The following is a 19461-nucleotide window of genomic DNA, read 5'->3' as shown; positions in this document are numbered from 1 at the left end:
AACCAAGAAAAATCTGACCTAGATAGGCACAATAATGCATGCTTAGATTTTTAGTGCACAGGTTCAGTTGGCTAGACCTAGCTTGTGCACAGTGTGCAAGTTAGCGTAAATGCAACTGTATGCCGTCCGACAAAACTATTGTGTAAATCTGCCCCAATATTACTTGAAATAGATTGTGAGGAAAGTTCTTACGTGTAAGACAACATTGCGTTGGCTTGCCGAGCTGAGCAAGTGACTAAGCACTTCATTAGAACAATCTATTTTAACATTTATTATACCTAAACAGTACTAAATGACAATATTTGAGTGGTCAGCTTTGTGTAGAAGTAATCAACCATTAGCATCCAAGCACAGCCTTACGGCTACAAAAGAAAGCTTTGTAGCTCTTCTTTGTGGCCTTATGGCTGAACTTTGGTGGATGTCAGTGAGTGATTACTTGCTTATTACAAATATCCTCTGCCTTGAGGGAATTATTTAATTAGTGGACGAGCATCATCATTTATTGCGTGCATTTCTGCAGTGGCTAGCTCAAGGGACAAGAGGTTAGTAAGCCTTGTGAGGTGGAAGGCCATTCCAGCCTTTAGTGGCAAAAACAAAATCAATATTGAAATGCAGTGGCATGAGCTAACTAGGCACAACAGTACTAGTGCGGCTAGTGCAGAAGGAAACATGAGCAAGAACAGACTAGTTGGTTATGTGATGGTAAAGAGTTAAAAAAACCCTGCAGTTTCTGCCCGACATGAAGAAATTTGAAGATTCACCTTTGGTGCTGTGAAACTGGAGCTTCAACAATAGTCTGAGAAAATAAAACTAGGGCTCAGGCCTGAACTCATTCTAGGATTTTAGTTAAGTTCGGTTTGTGCCATGCACCATTAGAATGCCCAAGGTGATGCCACACAGAGGATCTTAGCACATTTCAAAGAACTGAAATAAGCCTTGTTATTGTAGCTTTGAATCTGTGCAGGAGTGGTACTGTCGTGACCACACAAATGTGAAAGGATAAGTGGGCCAGGAAACCTAGCCGATCACTGGGGAAGGTGCAAATATGCGTCTCTATATGTCAGCAAATAAATTTTTGTTAGTGTGAAATGTAAGGAGGATCACGGAAATCTGGGAAGCGTTCTACACTCTCGATACACAGCTGATTTTACTCGCCATCATGTCCGTAGCAAGCAGTCACAGGCAAATGAACGTAGCAAGGTGCATGTGCATTCTGAAATCTCCTTCTCAAGGCTTCGAAATTGTGTTGTTAAACAAACTGGTGCGGCTGTCCCAGGGAGTGCTGCTGAATAACTACTTAACACCAGTAAAGCATAGTTCACGAGCTGCTCTGCCACAACAGCATTGTGCACTCATCCACTTTCGTACCGCTGATCTGATCGAAATGGACAGTGAGCAAAATCAACAACAAACAGTGTCACGGTTCATGAGGCGCTTCAAGATCACCGAATTTTTCTGATTACAGTGGAAACCAAGATCCCACTTCAACTTCACATTGCCAAAAATTTGACAAAGCAAGAAGAGAAAAAAGCAACGGGAAAGATTTTCTTTATATATATATATATATATATATATATATATATATATATATATATATATATATATATATATATATATATATATATATATATATATATATATATATATATATATATATATATATATATATTCAAAGTTGAAAACGCTTCATTTAGCCATAGATTTATTTTGAGTCGACGTTTCGGACAGAGCCTGTCCTTTCTCAAGACTGAAGTTACAGGGGTCTTCTTCCTCTTCTTAAGGAGTTGGCACTGGCACACATGTACGACACATGAACAAAAGAAACAAACGGTGGCAAAGAATACTAGAAAAGATACAGATAGAAGGGGAAAAAAGGGGGAACAAATAAAAAAGAAAAACGTGTTGTACCCCGCCGCCCACCCCGAAGCCGCGGGGAGCCGACCCCGGACGAGGGAAACAAAAAAAAGGAAAACACGGAGCGGGAGTGGATAATGGCTACCCATCAAGGCAACAGAGCGGCGGCGTGTAAGGTGGACAGGAGCAGACGGTGGCGGGATCGCCCTACACACAAAAGTTAAAGACGCGTGCACTCGCGTGCCCCGTACACAAAGAGTAAACAAATAAACAGAATAAAATGCAGACAGGGTCGGAGCTTCCGTCATCTTGAACCACTTCGGCAGCCAGAGCCAAGGCCGAATCAGCGGCGCCGGGAGCTTAACTAAACACACGTGCACTGTGCATGAAAACACCCAGACACACAGCAGTAAAACATCCGAGCTCATGCCAGTGTCGTGTGGCGGCTAAATGACAATGGTGGGAGCATTTAAGCGAGTAAGGTGTACAGAAACAGACGGTGGCGGAATTGTCCAACATATATAAATTGGAGATGCTTGCACTCGCGTGACCTGGCCAGAAAAAGTAAACAAATAAACAAAATAAAATGCAGACAGGACAGGAGACTTCCGTCATCTGGAACCATTTCCGCAGCCCGAGTCAAGGTAGAATCAGGGCGCCGTGAGCTTAACTACACACACGTGCACTGTGCCTGAAAACACCCACAAAAGAAAAAAAGTGGAAAAACATCCGAGTTCGGCCAAGTGTGGTGTGGGAGGTAAATGTGAATGGCGTGAGCAATTAGGCAAGGGTTCTTCAATTGCACCCCGTCGTCAAGGAAATCGAACTGGGAAGATAGGGGCAGGATGGGGTAGGGAATGAAGAAATTTGTGTGAGCTTGAAAAAGATGTCGCTGGCAAGAAACGACCGAGGTATGTCAAGCTGGCTCTCGTAATGTCAGCAACGGCCCTGCAAGGGGCGGATGGAGGACAATACACCTGGACTTTCATTAATGCCGTGAGGAATTGTTTCAAATTTGTAAATGAAGTACGACTCGCGTTGTTCTCTTTCCCGGGTGTTGTGGAACCCACCCTGTAGGACTGTTAACTTAATTGCATCAAATGGGTGGTTTCGCTCATTAATGTGTTTTGACAAGGGAAGGTTGGGTAGGGATAAGATATGCGCGCGGTGGTTATTAAAGCGAATTCGTAGAGGGTTGACGGTCTGTCCAATGTACTGCATACTGCACACACTGCATTCTAGGAGGTATATTACGTTGCAGGAATCACAATCAAAGTTGCCATTAATTTCCCATTTGAAGCCTGAAGCTGTGCTTACTGCACAGCTTGATGTTTGTATGTGTTTGCAGACCTGGCATCTACTTTTTCCACAGGGCCGGCACCCCAAAACCGGCTGGTTATTTGTTTTTGAGTGTACAAGAATATTTTTAATGTTTTTTGGTCGTCTGTAGATCACGTGAGGGGGAGCAGTGAAAATTTTGGTGAGGCGCTCGCTTTGTTCGAGGATGTTGAAATGTTTTCTGAGGATTTTGTTTACGTTAGGCGGGTTACTGGTGAAGGTAAGTACGAGATTGGCCCGGTGGTCTGTTTCGTCGTTGTAGCGACATCCCTCCAGTATTTGCTCTCGGTTGAGTTTAGATGCCTTTTCAATGGCATCGTCGACAATGGCGGGGGGGTATCGTTGCTTAATAAGGACTTCTCGCATGCGTTTGGAATTTTTTACGAAGTCCTCGTCTTGGGAACATATTCTTTTAAATCGATGTGCCTGAGAGTATGGGATGCTTGTTTTAGAGTGACGAGGATGGCAGCTTTGGAAGTGTAGGTATTGTTGGCGGTCCGTCGGTTTTCTATATACACCGGTGGTAAGTGAGCCTGTGTTTACCGAAATCTCAACATCTAGAAAGTTAATTTTGGTGTTGGAGTACGTGTAAGTGAAAGATATGTTGGGGTGGACGAGGTTGAAGTTTTCAATAAAACGTACGAGTTCTTGCTCTGTGTCAGTCCATATTAAAAAGATGTCATCCAAGTAGCGTTTGTATAGGGTGGGCTTAATGGGGCAATCTTTCAGAAATTTGGATTCAATACTATGCATGAAGATATTGGCGTAGGTTGGTGCCATCCTTGTACCCATGGCTGTGCCATTAATTTGCAAATAGTGTTCATTGTTAAATTCGAAGTTGTTATATTCGAGTACGATTTTTGCCAGTATTTCTAAAACATGTGGGGTAGGGGTTTCCTCTATATATATATATATATATATATATATATATATATATATATATATATATATATATATATATATATATATATATATATATATATATATATATATATATATATATATATATATATATATATATATATATATATATATATATATATTCAAGACTCGTTATGCGCAACTTGTTCTGTGGACAATTTTTACCCCATAAGCTGCTGCCACAGTTATTATTTTTTTTGCGCAACAGAGTGGAATGCACATTGAAAAGTAGACTCATGAGTTAACACATAGAGATTCTACACTGTGAACTAGCCGTGATTTAAATGCGGCAATTATTCTTGTTCGCAATCGCGTAATACCATGTTGTCACAACCTAAACCGAAATGGCTAGAGGAAGTGTTCAGTCGCCCATTCATCGCGCAAATATTTATTGCAGACAAATGTCTGCACAGCGGGCAGGAAATAAAAAGAAATGACGCCCCCGAAGATACATCTGCACTGCACACACATGGTTTCACAAAAGTCGCACAGTCGGCCGGCCACTCGTAACCCGAGCACCCATAATCACAAAATGTATTGAATGCAGCACCAAGACGTAAAAGGATGGCGTCGTTGCTTTTGTCGCCGCAGAAAACAGTCCGACGGCCGTGCAGCCAAGATCGTGCCACGTCGCACACACGGCAGTACTCGAGCACAGTGCCCGCATGAATCGCGGTCAAAATGGTAATGGATACGTAGCAAAAATAACATCGTGCGGTCGCGATCACTGCAACCATCGCAACGAATGCGACTAGCTGCGTAACGCCACGATCATTTCAGCATTCGGAAAGCACGGCGTCCGTCGTGAGCTTTCGCAGGTACACATTTCGCTGCCTTGACGTGAAAGCACTCGCTCCGATCGCAATCACGTTTACTACGCGGACACTTGTCACTGTGCTATGCAGCTCATGCACGCACAAGAAATTGACTGTGAGCAGCTGTTACTCGCCGCTGTCCGTGATGATACTCGCAGGAATTACAAACGCTTGCAACAACCACAGACAGCTCGAAATAAACACTTCGTGACACCGCCACTGCACAGGTCTTGCATCGGTTTGAAGAGGCGCTCTCTCAACTCCGTCAGCGTAGATGATTACTGCTGAACGCGGCAAAGTTTGCAGTCGCTCTGAACACTGGTAATATCAAGATGTGTCCAATATAGCACGCTTCGCGACATCGCTGCCACTGCCCAGGCCGCGCTCCCCAGTTCAGTCCACGGATGGCCCTCTTGCCCCGGCAGGGCAGAACCGAGGCGGAGAGGCTCGAGACGTCACTGACGTCACGGGAAAAGCAGCCAATAGCTGCAATCCGGTCGCCTGCCGGATGCGCTCGTCCGCCAGAAAGTTGAAGTTGACCAACTTTCCATCCGTTCGCCGAATGAGGCGAGCGGGCCTGGCGGAAGACGCTCCGAAACGATCGTACAACGGCCTTAACGCTACAGCTCGCCTCCCGCTAGGCCGAACCGTAAGTATATACACACTGTGACAGGCCCTCTCCCTCTACTACGCATGCGCACAACTGACGAGGCGAGCGGCGTCTGCTCAGAAGCGTTTCGGTGCAGGTGGGCTGGAAACGCTGATTGGTCGATGGGATGCGCTTCTCCGTGACGTTTTTCTGCTTCTCCCTCGTTCTCAACCGGACGTGGGTTCGCCGCGCCTCTCTCGGCCTGTCCCTAGAGTGCCTAGGGAATCGCTAGGGCCGGCTGGCCGGCCGCCGGGCGTGCGTGGTCTGCGGGCATTCTCTTCGTGAGCGTAGGCGGCGGCGCGCGCGTTTCGGAAGCTGTCCAGGTATGGCTTTTTTTTTTTTTGCGTGGTGCGCTCGTCGGCGCAGCCAGCTGAAATTTCTGTACAGTTCTTGCTTCCACGACATTGCGACGACCCCCAAAAGGCGCTGACCCGCGAGAAATCGCCAGCGACATAAAGGTACGCATTTTATCTCAAATTTCGCTTCATGAAGTGCTGTACCGCTTACCTACATGCCTTGCGCATTCCAGGACCTCGTTTTCCTGCTGCAGGAGCACGTCGTGCTGGTGTTCAAAATTTTGCAACTCCATTACGACGACCCACATAAGGTGCGGTTTGAGGACCGCCGGCGTCGCCATCTGAACCGCCGTCTGACAGCCACGATGAAGCGCTTGTCTGGCGTGCACGTTCTCAATCACGAGGTAAGGGTTGAACAACGTTTTCGCAAGTTTTCTCGTGCAGAACTCGCCAAATTGCGGCGCTTGTAACGTAACTTTTTTTGCAGCATCGTTTCCTGGATGCTTCTGGCGAGCCGATGCTGTCCTTGTTTGCCGCAGACCGGGGCATCGACCAGATGTCAAAGATTATCGTCGCGGCCCTCGTCAAGATCTACGGACCAGGGATGGCGTCGGCTTCAAGGGCAAGACCAGGAGAGGTGTACGTCGTGCACCGGTGTCGTCGGTGCGGAGCCAAAGGGCACAAGACGGACCACTGCTGGGCCTACTGCTCACCGCGCCGCCACGCCGCTGCAGGTCGCGGTTGAAGTGCTCCTGCAAACGGCCCTTTTTAGGGCCACCTCATTGTTTCCTGGCAGATCGCGAGCGTCCCGTTTCGTGCCCGTATTCCCTCTCTGTCGAAATCGACGCCAGACATCAAAATCGCGCGGTGTGAGCTAGTAAATCGCTGGTAGAGACAAAAACTCGTGCTTGTATACAGACTTACCCATCTCCAGTGCGTCTTTGTTTATTTCCGTAGGCACTACTCGCGCTTTGTAGAAATCGACGCCAGCCGCGAAATTTTACATGTTAGACCTCGCTACAGCATTAGCGCAGCGTGCCTTCGTCTCTTTACGTTCTAACTTTTATGCAGCGCACCTTTGTTTGCTCGTTACTTTTGTTCTTTTCAGTCGTTTCCTGAATCCGTCCACAGAGCCGGGCTAAATGGATGATTATGGAACCACATGGCGATTGCACTGCATACAGCACGACTTTGGTCCCTGTGTTTTTAAATAAAAACATCAGATGTCGAAGGTCATGGTCGTGTCCGAGGATGGCTTCCACAGCTGGGGCCTAACCATAGGGAGCGCACACGCTTTGTCGTCGTTGCCGAGTGGAGAGGCCCAAGATGGCTGGCATCCTTATTAAAGATCCCTTCTCGGGGCCGCTTTAGTGTTTCCTGGCAGATCACGCGCTTTCCACCCTGTGCACATGCTCTCATTTCCAATTAAAAAGGTCCTTTAATAACAAGATGTTGCATGGTACTTGAACAATAGCGGCTACAATGACAAAGGTGAAGAAGTGCTGGAGTTACACGGAAATAAAAAAGTTTGGGGGTGCCCACATAACCTGAAATGGTTTTGGACAGGACTCCTAGTTAATTGCATTTGGAAGAGAAAGACAAGGTTTAATTTTGCAGTGTAAGCTTGCTTCTCTAGAATGAACAGAGAACGTTGCCTCGCACTGTTTGGGCCACCTTCCTTGACCCCAAGAAAAAAAAAAGGATGCCTCTGGGAAACTATTTGCGGAATTTCCGCCCCCCCGCCCCTCGATTCAGAAGGGGAAGGGGGGGGGGGGGTGACGGCCTTTTCTTTGTCGGGCTCGGCGCGACGCACGATGGACAAGACGGCGAAAGGAAGGGGGCTGTCAGTGACGCATGTTCCGCGCTCTTCGCTTAGCCAGCGTACAAGTCCCTTCGACAGCCTGAAATGCCTTCGGTGGGCATCGTCACGCATGTCGAAAGGATTGTCATGCACGTGCGACCGCCGATAACATTCCTTGCAAGCTTATTCATCGCCGTGAAAATCGGGCGGTGAGCATTTCTGGTGCGAAGTGAAGGAACTTAGTAAGGTCTGCAAGGAAAGACCTTACGCAACTTTACTGGGGCATAGCCGCCTTTCCGAAATTAACCGTGACAAGTGCCTAGCTGTCTTTGGATTCCAGCGAAGTTGCAGCTGTACCTCCGAATCCTCCTCGCCCGTTCCCACGCGGCTTCGCATGCCATGTCGCCATGTGCGGTAAAAAGAACAGTTTGCAGAGTTTAAATGGTTCAAGTATGAAGCTATGCAATGAAGCCAATTACAGACTTCTGTACAACAGCTAGAGGAATTTCAAGAGCATGCTGTGTGATGGTAGTCAAAACTAATGCAGTCAACTATTATTTCGTATTTTTTTGACCAAACAGACATGAAATGTCTGAAGATGAATGTGTACCAAACACATCGGTGCATCAGTTAATTGTGATGCGTGAAAAAAATTGTACTAACATATAAATGCCCATATGTCGTCATAATCAGGAATACTGAAGAATTAAGGAAAATAAAAGTTTTTTTTTTGTTCTGGCTCACACACCTGCTACAAACATCTTTATACGCGTATGTAACAATTTATGACTCTGTAAGAAGCATTTTGGGTAAAAAGTACAGTATGGCAGAAAGGAGTCTTTAGGAAATGCACTGTGTAGAAATAGCCATACCAATTTCATGTGATCGTTCGATAAATGTAACAAATACCGTGCAAACAAGCTCGCTGCATAGTATAGTTTTTTTGCAAGTTACTGGTTGCAGACCGCTCTGCAGTCACTGGACTGTGATTGTGTAAGTACTGCATGACAGTGCATGGATTGTACAGCAGTTGCTTGTTCATTTCGTTTACCACCATCATTTGTAAGAAGGGGCCATTTCTCATATACATGTGTTTCTCTGCGAGTGTCGTTCTGCGCAGCGAGCGTTCTTTTGTGCCCGCATGTGTGCTTTCGGTGCGGGAGTGCGTCCTTGGCGGCACCCTCCGTTCTGCGAACGGACCGATGGGCGCCCGCTTCGTTAGCTTATTGGTGTGGTCGTTAGGGCCGCGGGAAATGCCGCCGCTGCCAGAAGTACGAACCGGAGAGCCGTGCGGCGTCTCCTTTCAAGTGGACCCATGCACGTGTGCGCGTGAGAGTGTGTGTGTTTGTGTGTGTGTTTGTGTGTGTGTTTGTGTGTGTGTGCGCTTCCGGTGCACTGCAGGTGCGCGGTAGCCTGCAGCGCTTGGAGGCGACTCAGTCAAGTGACAGACGACAAGGAACCCGTGAGAGTGTGTGTGCGATGCTATTTTAGCTTGTAAATAAGTTTTCGTAAATATACCCTTTTGTATTTGCTTCACATGAGAGTTTAATCGTTTCATTTCTTCAGCGCGTATTTGTAACATTAATTTAATCTTAAGCCTCATTTCAAACACAATGAAACAGGACGTGTAACTTTTTGACATGTTCCTTTTTGGCAGCCTCTAAAAATATTTCCGCATGAATGGGCTAGCTTAATTGTTTTGCAGCAATATAACCACGGGACTGCTGTAACTTGCAACATTTTCAAATTGTGTGAGTATCACTGCATGTGAGGGGTCACAACCATATCCTAGCTGTTTCTTGAAGGTCCCGTTGCTTTGATGGCAATGCTTGGACAACCATGACCATCTTCCGCATTCATGCGTACAGGGTATGCCCATTACGTGCATGCCTTTCTACCTATTAATGCCTTACAATGCAAACAGACAACAAATAAAAGGAAGAGCACAAGTACAGACAGTGTTTGTAGCCCACACTCTTCTTCTTCACGTCAGTAAATATATATGGCACATACCCACGCGGGGGGATTTGCCAAGGTACAGTGGAGATTGCCAATGAAATATTTGCACGGGGAAAAAAAAAGACGTGAGGCGGCGGCGTAGAAGACTGAATCAGAATAAAAATTGGAAAATTCAATAAAATTTAAGAAATATGAATTACCGAGAATAGAATCAAGCATTTTAGACATGCAACAGAATTTTGTATGCAGCTGACAAGGTGACCGATCAGTCGCACTTATGTAATCATGAAGGTAGCCACAAACACTGCTTAACGGGAATTCCTTGGCGCTCGCACCGAACGAGAGAAGAACTGGAAGAGATAGAGGGAGGCCTAACCTCGAAAGAGGGACCTCCAAATACTGCTTTCCTTGAACTGCGAACCGCCGGCAAGAGACGAGAAAATGACCTATTGTTTCAACTTGCCCACATGATATACAAAGGTTTGTCGCAGCGAACCCGCATCGGCGCAAGTATAAATTTAAGTGAGGGATTTTGCATCGCAGAAGCGTCACTGACACCTCGCAACGCCTTGATTTACACCACTGGACATTCCATGGGTAATTTAAGTGGTGAAAATCCACGGTATTGAGCAACGGATCACTCAAGCTGGCTGAAATATGTTGGAACCGCTGGAAACGTGAAGTTTCCAACATAATGAGGTGAAGGACAGGAAAGATTACAGGAGCGCTGAGAGCTGACCTTGCCAATAAATCAGCCACCTCGTTAAAATAAACACCCGAATAGGCAGGTACTCAGACCAAGTGGATCTCACGCACTGTGCACGGAACATAAAACCTAAGCGACCAATTCAATAACGATTTTCCGGAATTTTGGAGACTAGAACTGAAAGGCAGTCTGCAGAATGAGAACTCAAGCTACATGCCTGGGAATTAAGAGAAGAGCCAAAATAACCAAAAAATCTACGAAGAATATAGGAGTATAATCAGGGATACAAACAGAATAGCTCCAAGCCAGATCCTGCGAATATATCCCAATTGTAATGTTTAGTAGCTTCTTCTGAATTTAAAAGTAATGCTACTACTTTGAACTTTAAACTTTGGGGGTTCGAATAATAGCTGATAAATCACAGGGGGACAAAAACTGAATAACGGTAACAGAAACTTTGGCTATATTCAAGAAACATTACAAATGTCTTCCTTCGACGACTCTTCTTCCCGCACTGCCCCGTCCACCCGTTTTCTTCAGCAAATCGTTGCAAGGAGATCAGATCAACTTGAAGCGGAGCTAACAAATTCTGCGTGAACCTAACTTGCGGAAGCTGATAGCGTGGCCAATGCCTCCCATGCCTACTACGGATGGAATCAATACAAAGTCGAAGAAAAAGTATACCGCAGCACACATGATTGGAAGTGAAAGACGAATTTTGTTGATGTTGTTAGCCTATCAAAAGATGGCACATACCTACACTGGGCGATCAGCCAAGAATCCGGTGGCTATTCACCTGTACTCAGTTAAAAAAAAGAAAGCCGCGCGGGAACGCAATACTGGTGGATGTGCTGAATTTCAGGAACAAACGTATCGTGCAACAAGTAACAAAAATATTCGTGAATCAGATTTTACATTGCATAATGAACCATGACAGCACCAAAGCAATGAGATATAAGTGAAGCATTTCGTTGCTTTCGTGACAGAAATGAGTTATGAGGTTTGTTGAATAAAAAAAAGTGATTTTTGATGGCAGCCAGCATGAGCCATTTAAAGTTATAGCTCAACATTAGTCACATCTGATATAGATGACACGCATGCTTTGAAAACAAGATAATGTTTTTCTTTTTTTTTATGAGAAATGCACAGGCAGTTTCAAGGCTTGCTTCACAATTTCATTTCTGGCGTATACACAAAGGCATGCCTATAAATTTTTCGTGTGTTACACCAGAACCAACACTACTTAAGTTGGTAAATCATGTTCATTACCTGGGTGTCATTAATAGCAAACATATACTAATGCTGCTAATCCTATAGAAGAACAAACAGCGGTTTTATGAAGACGTTAAATAATACGTGATACTGCATGTGTCCATCAGGCAATGAACTGTGCGGCAGTTTCAGTTTCTCTTCTCTTATTTTCAGTTTCGGTTGTCTTACTTTCAGTTTCGCTTCTTCAGAGTTTCAGTCACATGCATGTCTCTTGACACCACGTATACGTGACGCAAGAAAAGTAGAGGGGGGGGGGGGGGGGGGGGTTCGGCGGAAACTTGGCGTCATCATGACATCGGTCGCTCCGGTGTGTCGTTCGATCTTGCATCTACATTACAACAACGTGTCGACGAGGTAAACAGTTACTATGAGTTGCACGGGATCTTACGCCCCCTCGTACATTCCTAGAAACACCGGGCCAGTCACCAGTACCATGGAACCAGTGGAAGGCACTGTTTTCTACCTACTTAGAGGCGTCTGGCCTGAGTTTGCTGCAACCCGGCGCAAAGCCATGCCTTTGCAGTCGCGCGGCGTCGAAGGTCAGCGTCGTTCCGCAATTAACGCCTCCTGCCACGAGCGCAAAATGAAGGAGCAGGGACCTAAATTAATGGCGATTTCCACTGGTCGTGCTGGAGCAGCTTTTCTTGCTCCGCGAAGACGAATTCGAGTTCAACTGGTCGACCTGGACCGACCGCGCGAATTCCGCTGGTCGATTGGAGCAACTCCGTTCCAACGGAGCTCACAAGGTTGATACGCCGACCAGTGGCGGATCTGCTCCGAGGCGGTTTGGGGCGCTCTTCTGCGATTCGAGCGCCTCACTTCAGATCCACCAGTGGAATTCGCCATAAGTGAAGTTACGAAAGGCGAAGATACGTTTCAAACCGCGCTCAGCACTTGCAACCGTCTGTCCTCAGCCACGACGGAACGCTACCGCGGTTCAAGATATGTTTACAGAACCCTGGCGAGCCTGTCAGCTGCAGGTTTACATTGCTCAGTTACGCGAACCTGCGTAGAACTGCGACTTCGACAATTCCGTGAACACTGTTGTTCGTGATCAGCTCGTTTCTGGCGTTGCGTCGGACAACTTCATAGGATGAAATTGTTGCTCGAAGGTGCAGGGCGAACCGGGAAAAGGCGATTAATCGCTTGTACGAAGAGGCACTTTTTTTTAAAATTCAGTGGTCACTTTGGCGATGTAAAGTGCGCGAGGCGAAAGCCTTTCTGCGCCCACTGTGGCTGCTTCTTTTAATTTTTATTTAATTATTTTTAATTTTTCGCTTCTGAAACTGCATTGTCACATAAGTTAATTTTTCCTTTTTATTTTTGTTTCTTTAAAATTGTTATTTATTTTTATTTTTAACGTTTCGTTTTGAGCTATTAATTTACTTCACAAATTAATGTGTAATTACAAACTAATGCGCAATTTCTAATCACCAATTACTTCTTAATTGCTAAGACTATATGGGTTATATCAATTATTATACCATTGATGACGTCATAGTGTGACAGATTTCGCGGACGGATGGATAACGAGAGCCATTAAAGGCTTTCGCTTTAAATGTTTGCATGAAGTCGCCTATAGGCAGCTATTGGCTCTAGATTGCAGTTATTCGTTTCGGGCCCCTGATTATACACCTATATTCGCTGTTCATTTTCTAGGGGTTCAGTTGGCCCTATAGATAAGGTCTCTTGCATCGTTACTGATGTCATTATACTTGATGACAGCCTTTCTGTCCTGACTCACTCGAAGGCTCGAAGGACGCTCTTCTGGGCCATTCTCTAAGATTTTTCATTCCACTACATGTTAAAGAAATGCGCTTTCACTGGATACCTGGACACTGCGGCATTGATGCTAACAAGACGGCCGATTTTTTAAACAAAATCTGCGCTTTGTGGGCCTGTGGTACCATTTACTCTAAACACTGTGCATTGACAACAGCTTGCTTCCAATGGTTCCTGCATCTGCATTTTTTCAGTCATGAGCCTCTTCGTGCTGCAGCGGATTTTCAACATTCCCTTGGAGTGTGCTTTGATGCTCCCCTGCTCCACGTGTTTTATAAATACTGTCGAAAATCGTACTCGAATATAACAACTTCGAATTCATCAATCAACACTATTCACAAATTAACGGCACAGCCATGGGTACAAGGATGGCCCACACCTACGTCAACATCTTCATGCATAGTAATAAGTCTAAATTTTTGAAAGATTGTCCCATTAAGCCCACCCTATACAAACGCTACTTGGATGACATCTTTTTAATTTGGACTGACACACCTCGTCCACCCCAACATATCTTTCACTTACACGTGCGCCCACACCACAATTAACTTCCTAGATGTTGAGATTTTGGTAAACGAAAGCTCACTCACCACCAGTGTATATAGAAAACCGACGGACCGTCAACAATACGTACACTTCCAAAGCTGCCATCCTCGTCACTCTAAAACAAGCATCCCATACTCTCAGGCACATCGATCTAAAGGAATATGTTCCCAAGATGAAGACTTCGTAAAAAATTCCAAACGCATGCAAGAAGTCCTCATTAAGCAGCGATACCCGTCGCCATTGCCGACGATGCCATTCAAAGGACATCTAAACCCAACCGAGAGCAAATACTGGAGTGACGTCGATACAGCGAGCAAACAGACCATCAGGCAAATCTCGTACTTCCCTTCACCAGTAACCCAGCCGCCTAACGTACGTAAACAAAATCTTCAAAAAAACATTTCAACATTCTCAAACAAAGCGAGCTAGCGCCTCGCCAAAATTTTCACTGCTCTCCCTCATGCAGTCTACAGACGACCGAAAAACATTCGAAACATTCTAATACACTCAGTCACATAAAGAGCCGGTTTTGGGGTGTCGACCTTGTGGAAAAAGTAGATTCCAGGTCTGCAAACACATTACAAACATCAAGCTGTGAAATAAGCACAGCTTCAGGATTCAAATGGAAAATTAATGACAACTGTGATTGGGATTTCTGCAACGTAATATACCTCCTAGGATGCAGTGTGTGCAGTACGCAGTACATTGGGCAGGCCGTTAACTTTATACGAATTCGCTTTAATAACCACCGCGCGCATATTTTATCCCTACCTCCCCTTGTTAAAACACATATAAATAATGAGAAAAACGACCCATTTGATGCAATTAAGTTAACAGTCCTACAGGGTGGGTTCCACAACAAAGAGATCTCGAGCAACGCGAGTCGTACTTTATTTACAAACTTAATAACAATTCCTCACGGCATTAATGAAAGTCCGGGTGTATTGACCTCCATCGCCCCTTGCAGAGCCAATGCTGACCTTAGGAATTCCGGCGCGACAAACCTCGGTCGTTTGTCGCCAGCGGCATCTTTTTCAAACTTCGCTGCCCGCTTACACAAAGCTCTGAATTCATCCCCCGCCCCTGTCTTGCCAGTTCGACGCACCACCTTGCCGAGCGGGGTGCAATTGAAGAACCAAGAACCCTTGATGGGCACAAAAGAAAAATACTAGAAAAAGGAGAAAGAAATAAAGAGAAAAAGAAAAACGCTTTGTCCCCTGCCGCCCAGCGAGCTTGCGCGGGATGCCAGCCCGGGGGAAAAAAGGAATAACGAGGGGAGGGAGGGCATCCGGGCCCTCAAAGCAACAATGACAGACTTTGGCGGAGTCCCGGAGCAGATAAGAATCATAGATGCATGTACTGCCCGTGCCGCCGGCCAAAACGAGCAAACAAATAAACAATAAATTCAGACAGGGCAGGAGACGTTCCAGGAGCGTCTTCGGTACGAATAGTGAAGGCGGAATCAGCGGCGCAGTTAGCTTAACTACACACACGTGCACTGTGCATGAAACACACACACAAAAGAAAAAGGCGGCAAAACATACGAGTTCGCGAAAGTGTCCTGTGGGGGGGTAAAGGTGAATGGCAGGAGCATTTAATCAAGGGTTCTTGGTTCTTCAATTGCACCCCGCTCGACAAAGTGGTACGTCGAACTGGGAAGACAGGGGTGGGGGATGAATTATGAGCTTTGTGTAAGCGGACGGGCAGCGAAGCTTGAAAAAGATGCCGCTGGCGGCAAACGACCGAGGTTTGACGCGCCGGCACTCCTAAGGTCAGCACTGGCTCTGAAAGCGGCGATGGAGGTCAATAAACCCGGACTTTCATTAATGCCGTGAGCAATTGTTACAAATTTGTAAATAAAGTACGACTCCCGTTGCTCTCTTTGTTGTGGAACCCACCCTGTAGGACTGTGAACTTAATTGCATCAAATGGGTCGGTTTTCTCATTAATATATGTGTTCTGACAAAGGGATGATGGGTAGGAATAAGATATTTACTTATGCAAGAGTGACTAGCTATGCGCAAAAATTTCCGTGTTTCAATTTTCAAAACTGCGAACTTTGACCGCAGCGTCCCGGACAAATAATTCCAACTCCCGACCGCGTTTTTAAATTCATTCTAAACGGGGTACGTGTTTACTGGTACCTGCAGTGGTCGGCTGCGCAACTATATATATAAGCTATCGCGTGCAGGTGTCATATTATAAAAGAAAATCCGCACAAAACAAAAATTACGCAGCAACGGGCTGTGGCGAATGATTGCGCGCAATATTTTTTCGCGGGTTAGTGAAACGAACAGTTTTGTTTTAAATCACGAGAGTTGTATCAAAAGCCTTTATATGTCGTCATTAATTACGATAGGTACGACGACACAGTGAATAGGAGTTTATATAGACTGTCGTCCTTCAAAGACCCAATGCTTTTCTCCTCCAAAACGTCGTGTAGAACAAAACCGGACCGCCAAATTTTGACACGGTTGTACGAAATTTCTGCACTAACGAAAGCTATGAGTGTAGTCTCCTGCATGTAGAGAATGTAGAATACAAGGAAAAATTATAATATGTATGCTCTAGGTCAGGTTCATAGTCCTACAGCACTCGATTGTAAATGCAGACACTCGACGGAGCGCTGATAGACGGGCGTGGTCACCTGTAGGCGCATTTGCGTGGCTTTGCATGGATAGTACGTGTTTAACCTCTCAGGTCTGCAAAAGCTGTATCGGGTCCGCCAGGCAGTGGCGATTATAATAAATGCACAACGAAGCGCGCCGTTCGAGCGCACTAAAATAATACACCAGCAGTTCAAGGATATCATATATAATAAAAATATAGAAACGCGCATGCAGTGTGTGAAAGCGCGGCGCATCAGGTGCGCTTTTTGAACCCGCGCGCGCTGTCAAAAACGTGAGGAATTCCGAGAAAAACCTAGGGAAAATATGTCTCTTCCCAACCGGACACGACGTCATTAAAAGTCACGTGGCCATGACGTCACGTGACGTTTTAGACGTGACGTCACATTTTGTTTGACCAATCAGCGTTTCCAGCCCGCCTGCACCGAAACGCTTGTGTCTGCTCCACTACGAGAGCAACGGCGGAGTGATGTCATGTCAGATGGCCCGCGAGGGGCGACGCCCCCCAGCTACGGCGGTTGCTGGGCAACGGCTCAAGGTGGGTGCGGCCACGGCCGAGGGACCACGGCGAAAGTGCGGCGATGCTGCTCCGTAATGTAGCTCTCGCTGCAAAAACAGGCCAAAATTATCATCCATCCAATTTATTATAGGCAAGGTAAGACAAAGCGAAAGTAACACCGACCAGCTGATGTCGAAGCGACAGGCTCCGCTTCAGCGCGCGCGGCTTCCCATCAGCATCTGCTGCATACATGATATGTGTATGACGTGACCGTCCGATCTCTTTGACCCTTTTTTCTGCATCCGAACCACCATATCCGCTTCCGGCGTTTCGGCCAATCAGGTGCGGCCGCTGCGGCAGATTATGACGTTTTTTTTATTATGACACAAACTCGGAACACGGACCCTGCTTCGGACCTCCGACTGGCCGTTCAGAGATTCTTGCCGTGGTGCGACGCGCCGGCTCGTACGCCTCTAATCCCACGAAGGAAGACGGCGTGAGTGACTGTGTGGACTGCCTTCTACGAAATGATGATGATGGTAGCGAATTTTTATGGCGCAAGAGCGTCTGCAGGCAAATAGCGACAAGGAACAAAGTATTTTCGTTTTACACAAGGTGGGGTCAAAGACCCATTTCTCAAGCATTTGACCCTACAGAAGCCGAGAACGAGGCCAGGGGAAGCTTGCACCCACTGTGTAACCGGTGGGTACCCGGCGCCACTGGGGATCGAACCCCGCACCTCCCGCATGTGAGGCCGATGCTCAACCACTCGGCCACCGCTGCGGTTCTACGAAATGTGAGTCGCCTCTCTTCTGCAAAAACCCCGATACAAAAAAAAGTTTCATAGATTAGCGAGAACGGACTGTCTGTAGAGGAAGCTGACAAGGAAGGGGGCTTCGTTTTCATGTCTAAAAAAAATATTGAAGAAAAGACCCGCAGAAGAAGTTCTCGGGAATTTAAAACGTGTTGATTTTCACGCTAACCCACCAGCGAAAAGAGGCTGTCAAGCTGCTGAAGATGAATCTGGACGCTTTCACAAACTCTGTCTCAGAAGCCGACAGAGGTTCCCTGGAAATTTTCTTTACTGGCAAAACGCACAAGCTACAGTGCCCGATACGTGCGACTGTTTCTGAGGGAGACAGCTGGCAGCGTGCTGTAAGCTCGTACCTAAAACGCCACCCCGACCAGGTTTCGGGCATGATCCGTATATCATCCGTAGCTCTAAGGTGCTGGCTCTGGAACAGGGAATGCCTGCCGCTTCGACAGACTTTTCTGTTGATGTGGAAAACCTATTTTATTCGATGCCGCACGGAGGGCTTTACATAATACGGATGGCATTAGTACCATGTATATTTTAGAGCTTAAGCAGCGTTCAACCGCGACATTTTACGAAGAGTTTTTTGTGTGTTCAAAAGCCAGCAATTTGCATTGGTTCCGCTGTTGCTCCTGTGCTGCGTGACATTTTTTCTTTTTTTTTATGTCTTTTTTATGTCTATGTCTCGAAGCGAAGAGACCACAATTAAAAGCTTTATGAATTTTCTTTTAAAGGTGACGTACTCTGATATTCGTTTTTTCTGCGAACAGTTCGCGAATGGAATGATTTGCCGCCACATATTGTTAATGTTCTACCAAATGAAGCCTTTTTTCACGCGTTAAGTGCATGACTTCTTATTTTCTGAGTGTGAAAGTGCCCCCCTGCTGGAATGCCGAAAGGCGATGGAGGTACCAAATAAATAAATTGATCAAGAGCTTTCAAAGCACCCTGTATTACGTGTGTTTCGTTATGCCAACGAGTTTCTAGTGATTTTAGACAATTCTTCTAACTATAACCTTGGCAATGCTGTCACTAACATTCTTGACACCTTCTCCTGTGAGGCGCAATGTTTTCTTTTCACTCACGAACTGACAAGGGGCACCCACATCCAGTTTTTATACCTAAATGTACTCTTCACCGATGCCCATGTTTGCTGGTCGTATAGGCCAAGGTCGAACAAAATTTTACTGCCTTACAAGAGTGCTCATTTCAAGATAGTGAAACGTGGCATCGTCATGTCGACCTCTCCCTCCACCCTACAGATGTCTTGTGCCCCCAACTTGTCATCCAGTTTTCACTCCCAAGTTGAGCGGCTTCTTTCTGCAGGCTACTCCCATCACCTAATTCTCAGCACTCGTGAAAGCTTGCTTCAAACGCTGAAAACTTCAGACAAAAAATAACAACTCTCGGAATCTAAGCCACCATTTGTCATGCCGCATTTTCTTTTCCACAACATTAAATAGGTTTAGAAAGGTAAGATATCCGAGGCGTTTGTTCACCGCCCTGCGAACTGAAAAATATGCGTCCTTTACTGACTAGAAGAATAAAGAAACGCACCACTTGCAAAAAGAACCGCACCTGT

At 46.0% G+C, this 19461-nt stretch overlaps 1 protein-coding gene across 1 annotated transcript; it reads left to right on the top strand.

The window, feature by feature from the left end:
* The first annotated feature begins 5692 nt into the window (after positions 1-5692).
* Positions 5693-19239, top strand: LOC144120378 (uncharacterized). Its single transcript, XM_077652732.1, has 3 exons — positions 5693-6277; positions 6361-6536; positions 19206-19239. The coding sequence occupies exons 1-3, from the start codon at positions 6089-6091 to the stop codon at positions 19237-19239; spliced, it is 399 nt and encodes a 132-aa protein (XP_077508858.1). The 5' UTR covers positions 5693-6088.
* Positions 19240-19461: the final 222 nt, after the last annotated feature.

This window comes from Amblyomma americanum, chromosome 2 (genome assembly GCF_052857255.1).
Source record: "Amblyomma americanum isolate KBUSLIRL-KWMA chromosome 2, ASM5285725v1, whole genome shotgun sequence".
Lineage (NCBI taxonomy): Eukaryota > Metazoa > Arthropoda > Arachnida > Ixodida > Ixodidae > Amblyomma > Amblyomma americanum.
The sequence above is the reverse complement of the archived record's forward strand: the minus strand, read 5'-3'. Positions and strand labels throughout refer to the sequence as shown.